A 24,554-nucleotide genomic window follows, 5' to 3' on the forward strand; every position below is an offset into this window, starting at 1 on the left:
TTCCCTCAACGGTTGTGTAACGCACAACATGGTTTTTCTCATCAAGTAGTCATCCCGAATGGAATATCCCGCTACTGTCTCCCCATCCCGTATCCGTGTAAAAACGTCTACAAAATTTGTATCTGTGGCATATTGGTCGACCATATCCTCAAAGCTCCTATGATGTATCGCGGAAATAGCCAGCACAACGGCTTCTGAGACAAAGCATCTGCCACCACATTCTTCTGTCCTTGAACATGGACAATCTAGAAGTGAAACTGTGACAAGATGTTCGTCCACCACATCTGCTTTTCCGATAGCAGCTTCTGTGACAAGTAGTAGTGCAAACTCTGATGGTCTGTAAAGACAGTAAAATCTGCTATGAGTAGGTAATGCGGCCATTGAGTAAGAGCATGGATAACCGCCAAAAGCTCTTTCTCATGAATCTGTGCTGTCATTTCCAGCCTTGAGAACAATGGGCTCTCGTAAGCAATGACATGGCCTTCTTGCATTAAGACCGCACCCAGACTACGACCACAAGCATCACAATATACTTCAAATGACTTCTGCAAGTCCGGCAAAGTCGAAACTGGTCCCATAGTGAATTTCTCTTTCAATGTCTGAAAGGCAGTCACCTCTGTGGGTCCCCACGACAAAGGTATTCCTTTCTGTGTCAAGATATGCAAAAAGGGGAAGCAACCTCTGCAAACTTTCGAATGAACCGCCTGTAGTGCGAACACAGTCCTAAGAAGCTTCTAACTTCATAGACATTCTTCAAATCGGGCCAATCACGGATAGTCTCTATCTTGGCCGGATCCATTTACACTCCTGTTGCTGACACAATGTGTCCCAAAAAGTGTATCTTTGGTAGGAAAAATTCACTTCTCTTTGCATTAATCAATAACTTGTGATCTCGTAATGCCTGAAAGACCTGAAGCAAATGATCTCTATGTTGTGCCTCATTCTTGGAGAAAACAATGATATCATCAAAGAAAGTGCCAACAAATAGCCTGTACTCTCAAAAAATCCTGTCCATCATCCGGTTAAATGTCGCAGGAGCATTGGTCAAGCCAAAAGGCATCACCAAAAACTCAAATAATCCAAAAGTCGTCCGAAAAGCTGTCTTGTAGACGTCTCCCGACGCGATTCTGATATGATGATATCCACTTTTCAAATCAATCCCTGCTAAAACACGAGGATCCCTGTAATCTGTTGAGTATATCGGCGTTGGTTGCTTTTTGCGGCAGAATTTTCAGCAGATGCTTTTTCTTTAAGCTACGCTTTGAGAGAAAGAGAGAAAAAGAGAGAACTTGCTTTACTGACTCTCATTGAGAGAGAGAGAGAATTTGCTTTTGCTTTTAAGCTTTTGGGGCTCTGCTTTTGGGCATCCCTTGTAACCTTTAAATTAGTGGTGAGGGCCTCACTTCTCAGAGCATCTGGACGCAGAGTCTGAGAGTGAAACCCGAACCACTCTCTTGTACTTTGAACCGATTAATACAAAAAGAAATACCGAAAGGGGCGCCGGTCTTTGGGGCCAGTGCAAATCTATTGTGATCTGTGAATTGTTTGAAGTGGTTATTTGGTGCTGTCGCGGTTGATTCTTGACTTGGAGTGTCCAAGTCTGTTACAGTGGTATCAGAGCACGACCGATTCCTCTTCTATGGGAAATCCGATTCCCAAATTTTTTTTTTCCGCGGCACCTATGGCTTCACGCAAGGATCAGTCGACTCCCTTTGCATCTGGAGATGCGGGCAGGGATCACAATGAAGATTCAGACAGAGAGTATGGCCCGCCTCGGCCTACTCAGGCGGAGCAAAGAGAGATGAAGCGTCGTCAATTGATTGGCGATGCAACAAAGATGATGCTCAGTTTTGCGAAGGATCCGAAATTGGCAAAATATATGAGCGAGACTTCTTTTTAGAAAGTGCATGCACAGTGGCAGAAAACCACTACACCACCACTGAAACCCGGCCTCAAGAAACCTTATGATCACAAACAGTATTCAGAGAAGGAATTACAAAAGGTGGTTGATGCACGGATTGCTCAGCTTTTTGACGCACAAAAGAAAGCCAAAAAGCACGGCAAAAAGCAGAAGAAAAGCACTGAACCACTACACCACTGAAACCCGCTCTCAAGAAACCTACTGATCACAAACAGTATTCAGAGAAGGAATTACAAAAGGTGGTTGATGCACGGATTGCTCAGCTTTTTGACGCACAAAAGAAAGCCAAAAAGCACGGCAAAAAGCAAAAGAAAAGCACCGACTTCCTGGGATATTTGGGTCGTCAGTCGACTTTTGACAAGGCAAAGAAACAGAAGAAGCGTGTTCAATTTGAAGGAGTACCCAGTTCTTCTTCTTCTTCTTCTTCTGACAGTTCTTCTAGCTCTTCAGATTCGAGCGAAGAAGACAGAAAAAGTAAAAAGCGAAGCAAGAAACAAAGCTTCGGAAAGGGCTCGTCTACAGACAACTCAGATTCTGATGATGGAAGCTTTTATGCGAACAAGAAGAATTTTTACAAAGCCAACCAGTATGACTTTCTCGAAGATAAAAGCAAGAAAGTCCGAGAGTTTAAGGAAGGTGGTCACTCGATCAAGTTTGATACTTTTTCAGGATACTCAGATGCTTCGAAGGCTTTGTCTTTTATACAGTAGTTTGACATTGCTTATGTGGGAGGACGCTATTCAGAGCACTCCAAGATTCGGAGAGCTACCTCTTACCTTAAGGGGAATGCTCGTTCTTGGTGGTCCATGCTTCTTTTAAACAAGGCTGCGCCTGTTAAATGGCTGAAATTTAAAAAGCTTTTTATTTCTTCTTGGTTGACGCAAGAATATGAACGAGATATACGAGCTGCTTGGAACCATCTTCGGATGACCAAGAAAGATACAATCAATGCTTATTGTGAGAGATTCTGGAGCTCTTTTCTACCCGCCTCTTCATTCAAGAAGATCTCGTTCAGAGAACAAATTGAGCGATTCACCTTGGGTCTACCTACAGAGATCCGAGATCACTGCTTGGACCAGAATTCGGCTTCTATTCAGGAGTTGATGAGTCATGCGAAGCGGGGCTTTGCCATTCACTCTGGCAGTCTGACCTACCCCACAGATGAGGCCATGACACAACGAACCGAACAGACTTCTGGGAATGAAGTAGAAAGAAAAAGAGCAACCCAAAGAAAAAGGATGCATGACCCAAGCTTACTCCCGAGGAGAGAGCTCGATTCATCAAGGAGGGGAAGTGCTTTGGATGCGGGGAACATGGACATATCTCCGCGAAGTGCCCTAAAAAGGCACAGAAAGAACAGAATGATAAAGACGACGACATGCCTGAGAGTTCGAGAGCAGCTGAGGAACGTGGCAGGAAAGGCAGATAGAAAAGTAGAACTGGTACCACATGGCGTGGGACTTGCACCGAATCAAATGAAAGAAAGTACAAACTTTGCCGTTTTTGGGGCAAAGTGAAGGATCAGGAAGCTCTTTTGAAGGAGCCAAGGCCAACTTTTTTTTTTCTCTTGGCGGCTCGATTTGGAATTACGCCCGACAGAGTGACACCACAGACCGAGGTAGTTCGACTGGCACCCAGATGGGATGCTGCCATTACATCGAGCATTGGCAAAGTTCGTTTGCAATGACAGGGGTGTTCAGGCCACGCGAGTGACGTTCTACTCAGGATCCCTTGGTACCACAAGAATTACGCCGTGGTTGACTACCGGGCCGAGAAAGCGACTTTGATAAATGAAGGGCTCAGAGATTGTACTTGATGAAATTCAGTTTCTTTACTCATTCTTCTGGGAGAGAACTGAACGATGGATAAAGGTTGAATATGTTTTGACCTGATCAAAAGAACGCCAAGATTTCTCTCCACACTCATGCCGATTGCTTTTTAGAGGGCCTGAAGATCTTACCATTGACCTGATACCTGGAAGCGCGCCACCGAATCGGCCACCTTACTGTGTGAGCCGAGTACAGAATGAAAATATTATGAACCCAGTGAAAGACCTCTTGGAAAAGGGTCTTGTCCAGCATAGTACTTCACCGTATTGCTCTCCACTGTTGTTGGATTTGAAGAAAGACGGATCTTGGAGAATGTGCATCGATTATAGAAGCTCTCAACAAAATCACCATCAAGAACAGATTTCGATTCCTAGGATCGATGATATGCTCGACAGGTTACAGGGATCCTCGTGCTTTAGCAGGATTGATTTGAAGAGTGGATATCAATAGATCCGAATTGCGACGAGAGACGTCTACAAGACAGCCTTCCGGACTACTTTTGGATTATTTGAGTTTTTGGTGATGCCTTTTGGCTTAACCAATGCTCCTGCGACATTTTTCGAGAGTAGAGGCTATTTGTTGGCACTTTCTTTGATGATATCATTGTTTTCTCCAAGAATGAAGCAGAACACAGAGATCATATGCTTCGGAGATACTTTTTTGGGACACTTTGTCTTAGCAGCAGGAGTGCAAATGGATCCGGCCAAGATAGACACTATCCGTGATTGGCCCGATCTGAAGAATGTCCATGAAGTTGAAAGCTTCTTGGGACTGTGTTCGTACTACAGACGGTTCATTCGAAAGTTTGTAGAGGTTGCTTCTCCTTTGTATATCTTGATACAGAAAGGAGTCCCTTTTCTCATGGGGATCCATAGAGGTGATTGCCTTTCAGACATTGAAAGAGAAATTGACTGCAGGACCAGATTTGACTTTGCCGGACTTGCAAAAGTCATTTGAAGTATTTTGTGATGCTTGTGGTTGTCACAAACGGGAGCGCATAACAATATAAAATATACTCTGATAAATAGAATTTATCACTTAATACTAAAGCCAAAGGATATAGAGAGAAATAGATAGAGAGAGAGAGAGTGAGAAGATCGACACAGTACTGGGGACAAGAAGATGGGCTGGTCCCCCCCCTTAAAGAGAATTCTTTATTAGGGAGAATCTTTTTACAAGTAAAAGAACCGGAGAAAACCCCTCCGTTCTAATTTTTTGACTCGATGGTTGTTCCTTCCTGTAAGGGAAATCCGAGAGACAAGCTCTCAATCCTTTTTCCGTCTGTACTCGGAGTTGAGACTCCGCAGACAATTTCCGAATTCCGTTTCCGGAATTCCCAAGCGTAGGCCGAAGCCTTCTCGCTTCTCCTTCGCGATGAAGTACCTGCAAACACACACGCAAACACACGACAACAATTCGTATGGTGAATCCACAATAGAGACCTGTCGCTCTTGTGGGGGAAAAGCGACTTCCGTGCTTCGTAGTCTCGCGATCTCTCGCGTCTTCTGGCGGTAGAGTCTTCTCTTGCTTGTGTTGGTAACCTCTTTTTAGTGAGGGCATGTGGTGCTTTTATAGCTCCTTCACAACGGCACGAATAGCTGCTCGCGTAGAGATCGCGGACTTTCTTTTATTTTTTTTTTTTTTCGTTTTTAATTTTTTTTTTTTTTTCCTGTTCTACCGGAAATAGGGAGAGAGAATTCGTTGGCCGGTTTTGTTGCTTTATTTTCTAAGTGGCTGCCCACTTATTAAGTGGGCGGCCGGCATATTTTAAAATTGGTCTGCCCAAAAACTCAATAAAACCTTATAAGAATGCCTTTCACAACACTTCCCAGGCGTCCCTGGATGCAACCACATGCACAAATGCAATGCATACATAGATTTCTCGCGGGAAAGCGTTTTCTCTTCCCGGAAAACTCGTTAAAATATTTTGCTTTTTAAGAAAAGCTTCTCAGAACCCATCTTTATTCTTGTGCTTGCGTCTTTATGCGTATTCCTCTTTCCAGTTCGGATTTCCTCTCGACTATGGATATCCCCTTTCCGATGCACCCGTCACCCACCTTGTGACGCATCAGGAATACCCATCACCTAGTCCTTTCCTACCGAACTTACGGTACAATCCCCTTCACGATGCTCTATGTCACCCATCCTATGACGCATCATAGATGTCCATTCCTGGATGGTCGGATACTTCTTCCCGATGCTCCCTGCCACCCATCCGATGTGACGCATCAGAAGTACCCGTTCCTGGTGGCCTTACAGATATTCCCGTTCATAGTGTTCCCGTCATTACTTTAAATGACGCACTAGGAATACTCTGCACTCGGATGTCTCTAGTGAGAAAAACCCTCTCACTTAAAATTCCAATAATTCATTTAGAATTAGTTTCTTGATGTTCCAAGCGAGAAAACCCTCACTTATAAATCCAATAATTCATTTAGAATTATTTTTTTGTAAGATAAAGCCAATTTAGCAACAGTGGTCGTAGTCTGGGTGCGGTCTTAATGCAAGAAGGCCATGTCATTGCTTACGAGAGCCGATTGTTCTCTGGGCCGGAGATGACAGCACAGATATATGAGAAAGAGCTTTTGGCGGTTATCCATGCTCTTACTCAGTGGCTGCATTACCTACTTGGAGCGGATTTTATTGTCTTTACAGACCATCAGAGTTTGCGCTACTTCTTGTCATAGAAGCAGTTTTCGGAAAAGCAGTGCGGTGGGCGAACATCTTGTCACAGTTTCACTTCTAGATTGTCCATGAGCCCCTAGGGACAAAAGAATGTGGTGGCAGATGCTTTGTCTCGGAAGCCGTTGGTTCTGGCTATTTCCGCGATACCTCATAGGAGCTTCGAGGATATGGTCGATCAGTATGCCACAGACACAGATTTTGCAGATATTTTCACACGGATACGGGATGGGGAGACAGTAGTTGGATACTCCCTTTGGGAAGGCTACTTGATGGGAAAGACTATGTTGTGCGTTACACAACAATTGAGGGAAAAGGTTATGACTGAATGCCACTGTCCACCTTTTAGGGGTCACCGCGGCATTGCTACCACCATGAAGGGGGTAGAGAGATACTTCTTTTGGCCGAGACTCAAAAAGGATGTGGAAGAGTTTGTGCGCAGTTGCCTAGTATGCCAGAAGGTCAAGTTGACAGGCATAAGGCACAGGGATTGTTACAGCCTTTACCCATTGTACATACCCACCCGCCCTTGGGAAAGTATTGAAATGGATTTCATTTTTGATCTCCCGAGAACACAGAATGATCATGATGATTTTTTGATTACATGGCACGTCTGAGACGATTGTCTCCGACAGAGACCCCAGATTTATGAGTTTGTTTTGGAAGGAAATTTGGGAGAACATTGGCATGCAGTTGCAGTTCTCGTCATCGTTCCACTTGCAGACTGACGGGCAATCTGAGATTGCCAAATTCAGTGGTTTTAGATTTATTGAAGTCTTGTAACTCGAATCAGAAGACTCAATGGGGAAAGAACTTACCTTTGGTGGAATTTGCCTACAATAACACGATACACTCTTCGACAGGGAAGACGCCATTTGAGATTGTTGAAAGTGCTGCGAAGGTTCCATCCTTCCTGAGCACGAAATTTGAAGCGGATGAATAGATGTAGATATAGCTTTTGCCAAGGTTCGCGAGACTTTGCAGAAGTACGACAGAAAAAGGTAGCGGATCGCCATCGTCGCGACTTGAAATTGAAGGAGGATGATTGGGTGCTCTTACGTTTTGAGAAGGCACGCCTAAGAAAGAAAAAGGGAAAGGAGAGGCTTTTTCCAAAGCTTAGTATGCGATACTACAGACCTTTCCAGATCACTGAAAAGATAAATGATGTCTCCTTCCGATTGAAACTGCCAGATACTTGGAGGATTCACAATGCATTCCATGTGAGTCTCTTGAAACTTGTAATAGACTTGGACACTCCAAGTCAAGAATCAACCGCGACAGCACCAAATAACCACTTCAAAACAATTCACAGATCACAATAGATTTGCACTGGCCCGGCGGAGTGTGCCTAGAGATATTGGCCCCAAAGATTGGCGCCCCTTTCGGTATTTCTTCTTATATTAATCAGATCAAAGTACAAGAAAGAGTGGCTCTGGGTCCAGATGCTCTGAGAAGTGAGGCTCTCACCACTAATTTAAAGGTTACAAGGGATGCCCAAAAGCAGAGCCCCAAAAGCTTTTAAAATAAAAAGCATCAGTTCTCTCTCTCTTAGAGAGTCTTTTCTCTTTTTTATTAAAAAAAAGCAAAATTCGCGTCGCTCATCATTTTTTTTTCAGCCTCCGCGATTTTCGGAAATTAGGGTTTCTGGCGTTTGCAGGAATTTTAGGGCTTCTGGTAGAAATTAGGGTTTCTGTTGTCCGCCACGTCATCACTTTGTGACAAAACTTGTTAAGGGTGATGTGCATGATGATGGGGAACCTGATGAGCAACCCGAAGTGGAAGAAAACGAGGAGACCCTTGTTCTTGAACAGATTTTGGCACATAGGGATACGAAGAAAGGTAAAGTCCGAAGGCGATTCTTGGTTAAGTTCAAGAACTATCCTGCATTTGATGCGAAGTGGATGGAGGTGGAGGACCTAGCAGATACTCTTCAGATTGTGAAACTTTACCTCGATGCTTTTGGTTTAGCATAGTCTATTCCAAACGGAACCCAGAATTCAGCTTGGCCGCAGATCTGGTGCAGTGGGATGCACAAGAAGGGAGTCGCTCCGCTCCTTTGTCAACAGATGCCTTGATTTTCAACAGATGCCTTGATTTAGATACTAGAGTCACTGATGTCTCTTTGAGCTTCAGGGATACTGAAAGCTGACAGTATTCTGCTGTATAACTTTATGAAATGGAATTCTTGATTATGATACTGATTTGTTCTTGACTTCTCTTAACCGTAGGATTTGATAGATGAAATGGCTGCAACATTTTGGTATGATTGATCTCAAATAGACATGGTTGCAATAGGGGTTAGTCAATCGGACATCGATGAGGTCCCGATTGGACCTAGATGTGATTGCTAGCTACATTGCCGATAAATCATGCTCTAAGATACGAATGAATGTTGAATGTCATGTGATGTCCTGTGATGTCGTGTGATGTGACTGTCGACTTGGTACATGTGCTAGATGTGTGTTCCTAGTATGTAGGTACTAACAATTAGTGTCTGCTAAGACGGTATATGGCTTTTGTCGGATTTGCATGCGTAATCGCGGTCGATTACAATGCTTTCAAGAGGGTGTATGTCACAAAGTGACGACGTGGCTACCGGCAGCAGAAACCCTAATTTTTGCCAAAAAACCCTAATTTCTTGCAAACCCTAAAATCTGCCAAAACCCCTAATTTTCAGCAAACCCTAATCCCTGGAAAACCTAACCCTAGGGCAGCAGGAGAAAAAATTCCGAAAAATGCGCTGGGTTGCTGACGTGGCAGTACGGCAGTCCCGAAAATTGCGCTGGTTGCTTTTTGCGGCAGAATTTTCAGCAGATGCCTTTTCTTTAAGCTACGCTTTGAGAGAAAGAGAGAAAAAGAGAGAACTTGCTTTACCGACTCTCATTGAGAGAGAGAGAGAGAGAGAGAGAGAGAGAGAGAGAGAGAGAGAGAGAGAGAGAGAGAGAGAGAGAGAGAATTTGCTTTTGCTTTTAAGCTTTTGGGACGCTGCTTTTGGGCATCCCTTGTAACCTTTAAATTAGTGGTGAGCGCCTCACTTCTCAGAGCATCTGAAACCCAAACCACTCTCTTGTACTTTGAACTGATTAATACAAAAGAAATACCGAAAGGGGCGCCAGTCTTTGGGTGTCACAAACGGGAGCGCATAACAATATAAAATACATTCGGATAAATAGGATTTATCACTTATTACTGAAGCCAGAGGATATAGAGAGAAATAGATAAAGAGAGAGATAGAGAGTGAGAAGATCGACACAGTACTGGGACCAGAAGAAGGGCTGGTCCCCCCCCCCCGAAATAGTATCTTTATTACTGAGGAGAAGTCTATATAAGCACTTGAACCGAACGTATTACCACGTTCGTTCTAGAATAAGACTTGATGGTTCCCGGAAGCCTCAACTTCCGATTCCTAGGGCAAAACCCTATTCCAAGGAACTTCCGTTCCTTATTCCAATTCCTCGAGAATCAAGGTTCTCGCCTCTGGATCTCACCTTCCAGACTCAAGGCATGGCATCCCTGCAACTCTCTTTCCAGAGTCCTCTTCCCGCAGAACAACTCTGCTTTCCCGGACACGAAGTCCTTACTTGGGAATCCCAACTTCCATATCACAACTTGAGAGACTACCTCTCTCCGATCCATGGATCTACTTCCCAAACTCGGGTACGAAACCCTTGGGCTGATCTGGCTCTAGTTCCTCAGAGCGCTTTTCTCCTGCAGAGGCTCATGCCTTCCTCTGCTCCTACTCCCTCACGAAGAGGAAGTACACTTGCAATCAAATACTCAAAGATCAGAACATGAAAATCGTTACCTTCAAAGTCTTGACGCTCGAAACGCAACTCGATTCTCGAAAAGCAATTCCTCGGAAGAGATCTCTCCATAGAAAATCCTCTCTTCCAATCCTACACACAAAAGAGGTGTGTTCTCGGGTTCCTTCTCGTACATCAGCCCCGTCTACGACGTTTATGGGCTGAAAACAGAGAAAAACAGCAACTTGTCGCGATGGAAACACGCTTCGTAGGCACTTCTTCGCGAGGGAACTTGCGCACTGGGTCTTGGCGACATCTGGTACACTTGGGGCAGCCATGGGCATCACCGGCAACGTCTTCTTTACGGCTGAAATCTGCAGCAGCATCTCCTCCTTGCAAAGATTGGTCCCCCCTCTGAGTGAGGGCATGTGATGCTTTTATAGCTCCTAGCCACGGGCATGAATAGCTGCTTGCGTAGAGATCGCGGCCGGGTTTTTTTTTTTTTTTTGTTTCTGTTCTACCAAAAAAAGAGAGAGAGAACACGCTGGCTGATCTGTTGCCTTATTTATCAGATGGCTGCCCACTTATTAAGTGGGCGGCCGGTGTATTTTAAAAATAGTCTGAACCTGCCCAAAAACTCAATAAAACCTTATAAGTTCAAAACAATGCTTTCACAGCACTTCCCAGGCGTCCCTGGATGCAATCACATGCACAGTTGCAATGCAGACATAGACTTCCTCGCGGGAAAGCATCTGCTTTCCCGAAAAGCAATCCCGCTTTCTCAAAAAGCATCTGTTTTTCCTCAAAGTTTCCTCTGAACCCATCTTCATTCAAGTGCTTGCTTTTTCCTTGTGCACAATTCTAACACAGTTCGGAATTTCCTCCCGACTATGGATATTCCCTTTCCGATGCACCCGTCACCCACCTTGTGACGCATCAAGAATACCCATCACCTAATCCTTTCTTACCGAACTTACGGTACAATCTCCTTCACGATGCTCTATGTCACCCATCCTATGACGCATCAAAGATGTCCGTTCCCGGATGGTCGGATACTTCTTTCCGATGCTCCCTGTCACCCATCCGATGTGACGCATCAGAAGTACCCGTTCTTGGTGGCCTTACAGATATTCTCGTTCACAGTGCTCCCGTCATTACTTTGAATGATGCACCAGGAATACTCTGTACTCGGATGTCTCCAATGAGAAAAACCCTCTCACTTAAAATTCCAATAATTCATTTAGAATTATTTTTCCTTTTGTTCCAAGCGAGAAAACCCTCTCAATTATAAATCCAATAATTCGTTTAAAATTATTTTTCTGTTAGATAAAGCCAATTTAGCAACATTGGGGCCAATATCTCTAGGCTCTTAACTCCGCCGGGCCAGTGCAAATCTATTGTGATCTGTGAATTGTTTGAAGTGGTTATTTGGTGCTGTTGCGGTTGATTCTTGACTTGGAGTGTCCAAGTCTGTTACACGTCCACTGTATCTTTCTTGGTCATCTGAAGATGGTTCCAAGCAGCTCGTATATCGCGTTCATACTCTTGAGTCAGCCAAGAAGAAATAAAAAGATTCTTAAATTTCAGGCATTTAACTGACGCAGTCTTGTTTAAAAGAAGCGTGGATCACCAAGTTCGAGCATTCCCCTTAAAGTAAGAGGCAGCCCTTTCCAAAGCGTTGTTTCTTGCTTCGCTTTTTGCCTTTGCGGTCTTCTTCGCTCGAGTCAGAAGAAGAAGAAGAAGAACTGTCAGAAGAAGAAGAAGAAGAACTGGGTACTTCTTCAAATCGAACACGCTTCTTTTGTTTCTTTGCCTTTTCAAATGTTGACTGACGACCCAAATAACCCGGGAAGTCAGTGCCTTTCTTATGCTTTTTGTCGTGCTTTTTAGCTTTGTTTTGCGCGTCAAAAAGCTCAGCAATCTGTGCATCAACCACCTCTTTTAATTCCTTCTCTGAATATTTCTTGTGAGCAGAAGGTTTCTTGAGAGAAGGTTTTGGGGGTGGTGGTGTTGTTTTCTGCCACTGCGCATGCACTTCTTGAAAAGAAGTCTCGCTCATATCTTTTGCAAATTTTGGGTCCTTCGCAAAATTGAGCATCATCTTTGTTGCATCGCCGATCAATTGACGACGCTCCATCTCTCGTCGCTTCGCTTGAGTAGGCCAAGGCGGGCCATACTCGCTGCCGGAATCTTCGTTGTGATCCCTTGCCACATCTTCGGATGCAAAGGGAGTCGACTGATCCTTGCGTGAAGCCATAGGTGCCGCGGAAAAAAAATTTAGGATCGGATTTCCCGTAGAAGAGAAATCGGCCGTGCTCTGATACTACTGTAACAGACTTGGACACTCCAAGTCAAGAATCTACTGCGACAACACCAAATAACCACTTCAAAACATTTCACAGTTTACAATCGATTCAACACTGGCCCGACGGAGTTCCGTGCCTAGAGATATTGGCCCCAAAGACTGGCGTCCCTTTCGGTGTTTGTTTTTGTATTAATCTGAGTTCAATGTACAAGAGTGCGGTTGGGTCTCACTCTCAGACTCTCCGTCTAGATGCTCTGAGAAGTGAGAGACCAACTTCACTTATAAAGAGTTACAAGGGATGCCAAAAGCCGAGCCCTAAAAGCTAAAAATCAAAAGCCTTGATAAAATTAAAGCAAGGACTCTTTCTTTCTCTCTCAAGGTTTAATAAAGCAGAAAAGCTTCTCTCTCTTGCTGCCTTAGGGGAAATAAAGCGTCGCCCAGAAAGCCGCAACTTACGCCGCAACTTACGCCGCAAATCGCGGGATGCTGTACGGCTTGCCAAGTGTCCTGCTTTTCCGCAATTCCCGGGGCTGACAGCCACGTCAGCATTTCTGTCTGTCCAGGGGTGTGTGTTTGTGTGTGCACTAGGCAGCCACGTCATCAATTTGTGAGATGAGAGGGAAAGAAAGCACTCCATAGCTCTTAACCTGTGACAGGTTCTCAATGAAGCATCCCCCCAGCATAAATCGAGGGTCCCCTCTTCTGCGCTTGACCTGTAATGCATCTGTGAACAAATAGATGCAAAAAGGGGAAGATTTCCATGGCTGCCAAAACCTGCGTATCGCTGAAAATGCAGCAAAACAGCCCTGTAAACACGCATCTGATGCCTTCCAGTGCTGAAAATGAGCTCCTTGGTCCTAGGTAAAGTCATGGAAAGCTCAAAAATGGAGAGAAATGGTTGAAAATCACAGTTATCAGCCTCCAAAACTGCTCAAAAAAGTTAGTTACGAGTTTTGTTCTCCCAAACTTGGTAAATTGGCCAAAAAGTGCCACTTGGCACTCATACATGCAATTTCCCCGCATTGGGCTTCCTACTTAAAAATCTCTCAACTCGTGCATCAATTGACTTTGCAGCAGAGTAATAAAATGTTCCCCTTGTCATTCTAAAGCTAATGACGCGAATAGATTTCGTGGCCCAAAATAGCAGTTCCCTAAATTTTAGGAGATGCTTCCGTTGGGCTCCCACTGGTCTTTTGACCATCTATCCTCATTGGGACTGCATCCAAAAGTGTAATGTGGCCCAACTGTCGGATGCTTTTTGTTGGTGATCCCACCTTGACTTTATGCCTTCATTGAGTTCACTTCCTAGTATCCACCAACTTGCTAAGTGCGACGGGGGGACCTACATGATCTTGCACTGAGCCTAAACATCCTCTTACTATACGAATTCCAGTGCTTACCAACTTCCCGTATGTGGATGAAACTACTGTTCACATTGGCCATACAATGTCTGACCATTTGCAACTTCAAAAAGAGGGTCTCAAAAATTAAACAAAAATCATTGGAAAGAAACCAACAACTAAGGTTAGCAGTTGCGACGTCCTCGTGACATCAACACACGAACAGAAACTGCAAAATCACTGAACTTGACGAGAGAGAGAGAGAGAGAGAGAGAGAGAGAGAGAGAGAGAGAGAGAGAGAGAGAGAGAGAGAGAGAGAGAGAGAGAGAGAGATGAAATGAAATGTTATATTAACGTCTTTTGAAAGGCCAAAATGACCTATGAGACCAGAAAGTTACAATTGGTGTGTATGAGTACGGAAAGTACAAAGAACTAAAACTAAAACACTAAGGAAATGAATTTGAAGCTGATCCGGAACTGAAACGAGATAGAGGGAGGGGGGTGGTGGGTTCAAATGAAATCTCTCATCGATCGTTGTCAAATCTCATCAATATCCTCCAAAGTCAGTACTCTGATTGGGCGTCTTGCATGTCGAGCTAGAGTGATCTGGATCTTCTGTGGGGGAGCAGGAGAGAGAGCCCACTTGCTATCCTATGCAATGAGAGTGAAGGAGAAGAGGAAATAGGCGCAGAAAGAGCACACGCAGAGAAAACGTGAGAGAGAGAGAGCTCGTTGGAAATTGGGAAAAGCCACGCTCTTGTTCTTTTTGGGCTTCACATTTGAGTATATGAGTAAGTGACTAGGGGGCCATTCACACTTGGGCCCCCTCACTTATAAGTCTTTTTAACTTATAAGTTATAAGTACAAGGCACTTAGGCCTTTATTCCCTAACAACCTCCCACCTAAAGGCAATGTACCTTGGGAGATCAAAGAATCAGCTAACTATGATACAACAGCTGATCATGCACTTACTCATCCAACACCCATCATCTGACGGCAATATGCAAACCGCTCTGCTGGAAGACTCTTGGTCAAAAGATCTGCAGGATTGTCATCTGTGTGCACCTTGACAAGTGTAATGCTCTTGTCATCAAGCACACTCCTGATAAAATGATACTTCACCTCTATGTGCTTTGTCTTGGCATGAAAAACAGGATTCCTTGCAAGCATAATAGCACTCTGACTATCACAGTGTAGCACAGGAACCGGTGACTTAATGCCTAGCTCTTCTACCAAACGCATGAGCCACAAAGCTTCTTTGCATGCCTCAGTGGCAGCCACATACTCAGCCTCAGTGGTAGACAAAGCAACACATTTTTGCAGTCTAGAAATCCAAGAAACTGCACCTCCTGTGAATGTAAACACATATCCAGAGGTAGACTTCCTGCAATCTGGATGTCCAGCAAAATCTGCATCTGTAAAGCCATGCACAGATGTCTCACTCTTCCCAAACCAAATGCACAAGTCTTTAGTGCCTTTCAAGTATCTCAAGATACACTTCACTACTTCCCAATGCTTTTTGCCGAGATTGCTCATGTACCTGCTTACCACTCCCACCGCAAATGCAATGTCCGGACGTGTAGCAACCATAGCATACATCAAACTGCCAACGGCTGATGCATAAGGAATCTTGGCCATTTCAGCCCGCATATCATCTGTGTTTGGGCAGTCATGTGCAGTCAGTTTTACATATGGAGGCAGCGGAGTACCAAGTGCCTTTCCCCCATCCATATGAAAACGATGTAGCACCTTATTAACATAATCTCATTGAGATAGATACAGACGCCTGTTGGTTCTATCTCGAGAGATACACATGCCCAAAATATGATTAGCATCACCAAGATCCTTCATGTCAAAGCGATTCTTTAAGCTTTGCTGTAATGCATCCAACTCCATGACATTTTTACCCGCAATAAGCATGTCATCAACATACAAAATCAGCAATAGAAGAGATCCATCACTTGCCGTTTTGATATACAAACAGTGATCAGAATTACTTCTTTTGTATCCTTGAGACCTCATGAATGTATCAAACTTGTGATACTATGCACGGGGAGATTGTTTCAAACCATACAAGCTCTTCAAGAGTCTACATACTTTCTTCTCTTGCCCCTTTGACACAAAACCTTCTGGCTGCATCATATAGATCATCTCAAGCAAATCGCCATGCAAAAACGCTGTTTTGACATCCATTTGCTTTAACTCCATATCTTCAGAAGCAACCAGGCCTAAAACAAGACGTAATGTGGCAAGCTTTACAACAGGAGAAAAAATCTCATCAAAATCCACACCATGCTTTTGCTTGTACCCTTTAGCAACCAAACGTGCCTTGTACTTAGAAGAAGCATCAGATGTGACCTTGGTCTTGTAAACCCATTTACATGGCAGAGCCTTATGCCCTTTAGGCAAATCAACCAAGTCCCATGTATGGTTTTTCTCCAAAGACTGCATTTCCGAAACCATTGCTTTGAACCATTTCTTACTGTCTTCCCGTTGCATAGCCTCTTTATAGCAAGACGGCTCACCACAATCAGTAAGCATGACATAGTCCAAAGACGGTTCATATCTATCGGGGAGCCTTGTCACCCGAGTAGACCTACGCACCCAATGATCCATAACAGGTGGATTTTCAGCCTGTAAACCATCAAAAACAGCAGGCTGTTCAGCCGGTTGCATCGCAACAACGGGCGGTCTAGGAGCATCAACCTGTTCCCCTACCTGTGGTGCATCAATGGCAACTTGTTGGGGCTGATTTTCAGCAGCTAATGGCTGATTTTCAGCACCATTTTCAGCATGTAAAGGCTGCTGAACATTGGGCCTTCTTGGCTGTCCATATGTAACATCTTCACGAAAAACAACCCGGCGCACTTCCTCGACCTTTGTGGGCTGTTTGTGCATGCAATCTCCATTGAAGATGACATCATTGCTGCGTATGATTTTCCGTAATGCGGGATCCCATAATCTATACCCCATTTCACCATCCTCACCATATCCTAGGAAAATGCATTTATGAGACTTTGGTTCTAGTTTGGTGCGCAGTTCACTCCGGATGTGAACATAGGCCTCACAACCAAACACTCTTAAATGTGCATATGAGGGTGGCTTGCCAGACCACACCTCCTCAGGCACCTTTCCACCCAAAGCCTTGCTAGGTGAGCGATTAATCAAGTGAATAGCTGTTTGCACAGCTTCTGCCCAAAAACCATGAGGTAATGCAGCATGTGACAGCATACTCCGAACTTTCTCTTGGATAGTCCGGTTCAACCTCTCTGCAACTCCATTCTGAGAGGGATTAAAAGGAGCCGTGAGCTCTCTTTTAATACCTTTAGTAGCACAAAAGTCAATAAATGCTTTTGATACATACTCCCCCCCATTGTCTGAGCGCAAAGACCTAAGCTTCTTGTTTGTTTGATTCTCAACAAACGCAAGAAACTTCTTGAAAGTATCCAAAACATCGCTTTTAGCACGTATTGGATACACCCACACCTTACGTGTAGCATCATCGATAAACGAGACAAAATATTTCTTTCCCCCTAAGGACAATTGTGGCATTTCACATACATCGGAATGCACTAAGTCTAACCTGTCAGACTTCAAAGAAAGAGACCTTTTGTGCGGTGTTTGACTGTGCTTACCATAAATACAGTGCTCGCAATGAGAAAAATCAGCATACCTCAAACACGGCAAATAACCACAACGAGACAGAGTTTCCATTCCTCTTTTACTCATGTGTCCCAACCGGCCATGCCACAAAGAAACACTTGGCTGCTCGGTTACGGCGACAACATGGTCACGCACACTAGATACATGCAAAGGATACAAAGTGTCCGATTTACAACCCTTGGCTACAATCCGGGCCCCTTTACAAATTTTCCACTTGCTATCACCAAAAGTGGTGTGATAGCCTGCATCATCTAGCTGCCCTGTACTAATCAAACTCTTCTTGAGTTGTGGCACATGGCGCACTTTGTGCAAAACAAAAGTCATACCATCAGCAAAAGAAAACTGGACACTGCCAATACCTGCAATGTCACATGCATAGTTGTCTCCCAAATAAACAGTGCCCTGCACCTCACCTGAGTACTGTGTAAACCAATCCCTATGAGGTGTTACATGAAAGGAGGCATCTGAATCAAGAATCCAAGTATGCATGTCCACATCAGAACCCATAGCAAGGGTATGTGCATCCACAGAAGAGGCATTGAGTACATCAGTGCTGCTGTCACTGTCACAACTACTAGCAACATTGATTTCCTCAATCAACACAGTGCTCTTCTTGGCATTTCCCTTGTCCTTTGCATCAGTTTCAGCACCCTTGTTCTTCTCTTTCTTCCACTCATAGCATTCCCGTTTATAATGCCCTTTCTTTCCACAATGATGACACACAACATCTTTCCTACGAGATTTGCTGCGTGCCCTGTCCTTACTGTCAGATTTCTCCCTCTGTTGAGACCTGCCTCTCAAGTGCAATGCATTAGAAGACCCACCTGTGGTGTTCTTCCTGTTCATCTCTTCCATCAAGAGAGAACTCTCTACATCTGCATACTTAAGTGACGCACTTGAGTTACTAAGAGCTGTCCGGAATACATCCCAACTCTCGGGCAATGTGCATAGCAGAAAAGTAGCTTTGAACTCCTCATCAATCGTGAATTTCAGCTCTGTCAGTTGGCTGAAAATAGAATTGAATTCATTGAGGTGCACTGACATGTGTGTGCCCTCCTTCATGCGGAGATCCATAAGCTTCTTAAGCCAATACACTTTACTGGCAGCACTCTGCTGTGCATACAGCTCGTCTAAACGCTTCTACATGCCCCATGCTGTCTGCTCATTCTCTACATTGAAGAGTAAATTGTCAGACACCGAAAGCATGATCGTGGAGCGAGCCAACTCGTCCACTTCTTCCCATTCTTCAATCTCCATATCAACTGGTTTCACACCCTGTAACTTAATAGGTTTCGCCTGTTTCTTCTGCAACATCACATTATAACATTGCTTCTTCCATATAGCAAAGTTATGGGCACCTTCAAGCTTGCGAATGTGCAACAAATTGCCACTTTCACTGCTAGAAGCCATTCTGAGTGATTGCAAACACTGAAACCTTGTTTTGCCGACCTAAACATGCCCAAATGTGCGCAATCGGGCAAAAAACAGCTTGCTGTTACAGAAAAACAGCGAGCAAATTTCACGCGAAATCACCCCAAAACAGCGTGCATTCACTGCCAAACTCTTACCAAAGGTTTCCACAAGGTGTATACATCATTTGCTTGCTGAAATTCCCTGTTTTAGGGCAAAAATCAGACCTGTAAACACCTGTTTTGCTGAATTTTCAGAACCTCGTTGGTGGAAACACCTGTAAGATTGACCTGTGAGACTTGCCCTAATGAAATTGCATCAAATTGACCCCGAAATTGGTCAATTTCAGCAGAAATAGGCTGCTGTTCGCCAGTTTTTGAAACCCTAATTTTGGGGAAACTGTCACCGGAGGTCGATTCTACACGGTGAGAGGATCCCTTCGCGACAGAGTTGATCGAAAACGGTTGAATATCCTTTCCGCAGCGAGCAAAAACAGAATTTTGATCTGTGTTGCGAAGATGGCTCTCTTGGAAACCCTAAAGCTCTGATACCATGTGTGGGGGAGCAGGAGAGAGAGCCCACTTGCTATCCTATGCAATGAGAGTGAAGGAGAAGAGGAAATAGGCGCAGAAAGAGCACACGCAGAGAAAACGTGAGAGAGAGAGAGAGCTCGTTGGAAATTGGGAAAAGCCACGCTCTTGTTCTTTTTGGGCTTCACATTTGAGTATATGAGTAAGTGACTAGGGGGCCATTCACACTTGGGCCCCCTCACTTATAAGTCTTTTTAACTTATAAGTTATAAGTACAAGGCACTTAGGCCTTTATTCCCTAACATCTTCTGCTGTAGCTTTCGTCGATGGTGGGAGACCCCCTGAGGTTGTGGGCGTCTGGATCTGCCTAGTTCAATGGCTCGATCAATCAACGTACCTCTAGTGTGGGTGGGCTCTGAGATCTGCTGTGATGACTGCTCCTCTAGCTCTCCCGTTGCTGGTGTAAAGAAATCTGTGATCTGTCTCTGAGACTCTCTCCCCCCTGATGTCCTTAGCAAGCTCTCCCTAAGTCTGCTAGCTCTAGTAGAAACAATCCGAGACATCTCTTATCCTCGTATCTCATGACTCTAGAAAATGGTCCAAAACCCTCTCTGGACAGACAATGGAAGCGCCTCGTATCTCATATTACGTCGGGCAATGAAATGTGTAGTGCAGCTCTGTCTCTGGCTCTAAGCGACATAAGTGACATATCCTGGCCCCACGCCAGTACTCCTCGAAAAATCGGCCAGTCTCAATCTAGAGCTAGTGTGAGGATGTGCTATCTGCCCAATAGCGCATCGTATCCCATGAGATAAGTGCGTATCCATGTATGCAGGCCTAGTTAGAAAACTGTCCTCCGTGAGTTGGAGAAGATGCTCTCCTTAGCAGGCCATCTTTGTGCCCAACTCTTGTGTCGGCTGTATCCATGTGCTCCTAGTATCTAGCTGAATCAGATCCTGACATGTGTTCCTAGTATCTAGCTGAATTAGATCTTGACATATGAGTCTAGTGATTTCTGTCCGTGTGAGAGATAGGCAGGGTGCATCCAGGGAGTATTGAAACGGATGCAATCTATCCATGCTGAAACCATGTGACTGAAACCACGCTGTCATCTGTCCATACCAACATGCTGTATCGCCTTGTAGCGCTAGTTGTCGAGATGACTCCAGGGCAAGCCGAGCATACCAACATGCTGTATCGCCTTGTAGCGCTTGTTGTCGAGATGACTCCAGGGCAAGCCGAGCATATCTGTCTCCGGGGAGGTCCCATAAACTGTGTATAAAGGATACTGATCTAGTCAATGACTCGACCACGAGGGGGGGGGGGGGGGGGGCGGCTAGCTCGGCTTGGATAATCTTATGCGGCACTGAGGCCTTAGTCCGAATCATCCGAGCGATCATAGAGACCAAAGGCCTCTCCATGCATCTCCATCCATCTGTGTTACCAGATTTCCCATGATGGTCTACTAATACCTGAACTCCGTAGAGCATAGCTGAAGTCACTAGAGTGTCAAAAAGCCAGAGCTTTGTTCGCGGTTCTTGAACTTGGTCCTGCAAACACATCCTCTCCAATCCTCCCAAGGCTGCATAGGCTCTCGTCAGTCTAGTCTCTGATGAGAGAGAGAGAGAGAGAGAGAGAGAGAGAGAGAGAGAGAGAGAGAGAGAGAGAGAGAGACGACCCTAGATGCATTGGCCCCAAGTCCCTTTCTATAGTTCTTTATTATTATGCTTGCAAAGTACAACTCCCCGAGGGTCCAAATCTCTCCGAGACTCTCATCCAGATGCTGTCTCGAGAGGTGACCCCAAGGGCACTTATAAACTGTACAAGGGATGCCGAAAAACAGAGCCCCAAAAGCACTCAATCTAAAGCACAAACCCCCAAAAGCATCTGCTGCCAATAGCTCACGGAAACTGCCCAAAACAGCCAGAAGCGCAAAACACGGAATTTCATACAGCTTGCCACGTTAGCATGTCAATCAGAAATCTCCTCCAGGGATCAAGCTTTTGATTTTTAGGGTTTTAGGCCCCTTGGCCAGTGCTCCACGAGTTCTTTAAGTTGTTGGGTTAGGATTTCTAAATCCTAAATCCTTTTTAGGCCCCTCGCCCACAACTTCAAAGTTGTCCTGGGTTGAGTTTCTCTTGTCCACTTGGCCATGTCTCTTCCATTAGACACGCCACCTCATCACTTTGTGACAGTGTATAGCTACATAGTTGCAGAGTGACTTCCCGTTAGTTGTAGTGTGTGATTTTATCACAAGAAAAGGAAGTACCATTACAGGTGCCTGAATTAGGGGCTACTGCGTGGAACTCCGCCTCTCCGTGTCTCTCTGAAAGTTCAAAGTGAAAATAGTTTTCCAAGTTTAGTCGTGTGTTTGCTGTGGATTCACCACCTCACCAGTGGCTTGTTGGTTAGAGATTTATTGTTAGCATCTTTGATATAATGATTCAATGTGGGAAAATTAGCTCAGATGGTTAGAAGACCTCCTTTCATCACAATATACAGTGGAACTACCTCCATCACTTGAAAGTCATTCTAGTTTTTTTTTTTTTTTTGAAATGTCTGTTTTCTTCAGAAAATATAATCTCGGCTTTTGAGTTTGTATCTTTTCGACTCTTGTATAACATTGCCAATCTTCCTCTTTATTTATGCCTTAAGCTAGTTCGACAAGAGGAGGAAGGAGAATGCAAAACGGAGTGCAAGACCATTGAGAAGGCTTGCCAAGAGGTATTTGTTGAACCTCCATTAAGAAGTAAATAGTTTTGGAGGAGTACTAGCAACCATTCAGAATCTCTTCTTAATGATACATTATCATGGGTACGTTTTTTGGCAGGTTATAGGCTATCATGATACAGATATTGCAGAGTTTATGTATAAAGGGGCTGTATCTGTGGATGAGCTATCAAATTATCTTTGCAAAGATCTTAGTAAAGCTTGCCGTGGCAAGATACCTTCCGTACCTAAGGTATTTCTTCGAAATAAGGTGAAAATTAGTGTAGGTGTCATACATGAGGTTCAAGTTTGTGGCACAGAAAAATTTGTTGGACCTGTCTACATCGGCACTGCATGGCACTCTACCAGCTCGTATAGTCATGTCCCCCATTGTGCACTCCTCTTACTTCTCTGCATTGTGTTTTTTGATTGTTTTTGGTTGAAGAACCTCAAGGCGGGCTCTGCTCAGCAGAATGGCTTACAAGTTTCTTTTGTCTTTGATGCCTTTGAAGTGAGGAGAAGGTAAATGTTTGGCATGTGAGGCTCCTTCCATGTCGTGAAGCCTCAAGATAAATAGTTACGATGATTTAGACAGCAGTCAGGGGAACTCATTTTTGTTGTTTTCTTCTCTATTCCTGGAGCCTCACATTTATTTACTTTGTTTCAATATTGGTGCTTCGTAAGGTGCTGTTTTTTGCAGTGCACTTTCCCTTGCGGCCCTTCTCGTTCATTGATTTACAGGATGATAATATCATAATGCAATTGGAGGTAACCTGGTTTTGCTTGCGCAATGTTAGGATAGGGTACCTGGTGAGGCTTTCATGGTAAAGTCATCAAAAGATGCCGAAATAGAGAGGATAATGAAATCAATGAGTGTAAGTTTGGTTGTGCTTAATATTTTCTTCGTGCGGTATGCTAGGATCCAGCAAGAAAGTAACTTCTTGAATTTACTTGTTCACATTGCAGGACATGCCTGGAGCACCTGGGATGAAGGTATACTCCAAGGATGATCTTATGAATGGGATTCCAAACTTCAGTGGGGAGGATGAGGATGAGGATGATGATGAAGAGGAAGATGATATGCCCCAAACTAAGGTACATTTCCATTCATAGTAACAAGAAACGCTTTTTCTTCCTTGAAAAGGACCAGCCGTGTCCCACCGTTCTGTTTCTGCATTAATGACCTTTTTATGGGGGAGTTAAAAAATCTGCATGTCACTTTTTATTCTCCGCAGTATCATTTTTATGACTTGCATTTCTCTATAGACTCTGCACTGTGTGTACTGCTCTCTCTCTCTCTCTCTCTCTCTCTCTCTCTCTCTCTCACACACACACACACACACCCCCCCCCCCCCCCCAAGGTTTAAGGGGTACTTGAGAGCGACTCTTGTGGCTTTAAACACTCATTGTGACTAGTGGGCATCTTGGGTGGCTCTGTGTATGCTTAAGTCCTACAATAGATTGTACATTAAGTTATTTTTTAAATTAAAAGAACTGCCGTTTCTTGACTACTCTGACCTCGGTCAAAACTCTAAACTCCTGTTTTTCCGTGTCTGTTTCTTGTGGTGACCATGTTTCCATTATATTAGAGTTTGGCATTTTATCTTCAAGGAGTCAATTGGACAAATTGTATGAATCTCTGTTTCTGAGAGCCAAGCTAGCACTTCGGTCAAATGTGTTCTGATCCTTTGTTTGTTTGTGGTCAAATGTTTCCGGATCCTTTATATGTTTGTGGTCAAATGTTTTCTGATCTATCAAATGTTTGTGGTTACATCTATTAAATGTTTCAGGGGAAATTTCAAACCAAACCAGCAGACAAGTACACTAGCCATAGTCAGTCTATTATAGCTGCCATCAAGAGCAGAACACAGAAGGCACTTTCAACTGCCCAGAAACACGTGAAGAATGCCTCGAACCGGCTTCAACAGTGGTGGTCTGGAGCTTCAAATTCAAAGAATATGGAGTCCGCAACTGCAGAACTGTGATATCAAGATTCTGTATCAACTCTGGCTTTTGATGTGTTGAGGAACCACTGATTTGGACACTTCATGACCGAAAGTTTTGTAGCTTTAGTACTCTGTGCTTACACCTCAACTGTACATGGTCTGACCTTTAAGGTTGGCATTTGAAACTTATTGCTCTAATGTTATCCTCACATGGGTGACACCATTTGTACCGACACTTGCTATGGAAGAAATGAGGAAGGCTGCTCTGTTATTGGATTGTGTGTGTTGGACATGATTGGATTGGCAATGGTTGGTTTTAATAGTTTATATGGAAATCGAAGGTTGATGTTGCGCTTAAATTTCTGCAGGATTAGCCTATTGTTATGGCATATGTAAGCAGTTTAGAAGACTAAGAGAGGCTTCCACGTAAGCTCATATTCCCTTTTGAAGTTCCCTTCGCCTGTAAGGCACATCTT

At 44.2% G+C, this 24,554-nt stretch overlaps 1 protein-coding gene across 1 annotated transcript in view; it reads left to right on the forward strand.

Moving 5' to 3' along the window:
* LOC147437954 (nucleophosmin) overlaps positions 1-24,354 on the forward strand; it is a 61,339-nt gene extending 36,985 nt beyond the window's left edge. Inside the window, exons 3-7 of the mRNA XM_086487348.1 lie at positions 22,079-22,147; positions 22,254-22,385; positions 22,930-23,007; positions 23,099-23,227; positions 23,923-24,354. Of these exons, the coding sequence (XP_086343474.1) occupies positions 22,079-22,147; positions 22,254-22,385; positions 22,930-23,007; positions 23,099-23,227; positions 23,923-24,117 (603 nt within the window). The 3' untranslated portion in view covers positions 24,118-24,354. The remainder of the gene's footprint in view (positions 1-22,078; positions 22,148-22,253; positions 22,386-22,929; positions 23,008-23,098; positions 23,228-23,922) is intronic.
* Positions 24,355-24,554: the final 200 nt, after the last annotated feature.

The sequence above is a fragment of the Adiantum capillus-veneris genome, chromosome 17 (genome assembly GCF_014529385.1).
Source record: "Adiantum capillus-veneris isolate H3 chromosome 17, ASM1452938v2, whole genome shotgun sequence".
In the NCBI taxonomy this organism is placed as follows: domain Eukaryota; kingdom Viridiplantae; phylum Streptophyta; class Polypodiopsida; order Polypodiales; family Pteridaceae; genus Adiantum; species Adiantum capillus-veneris.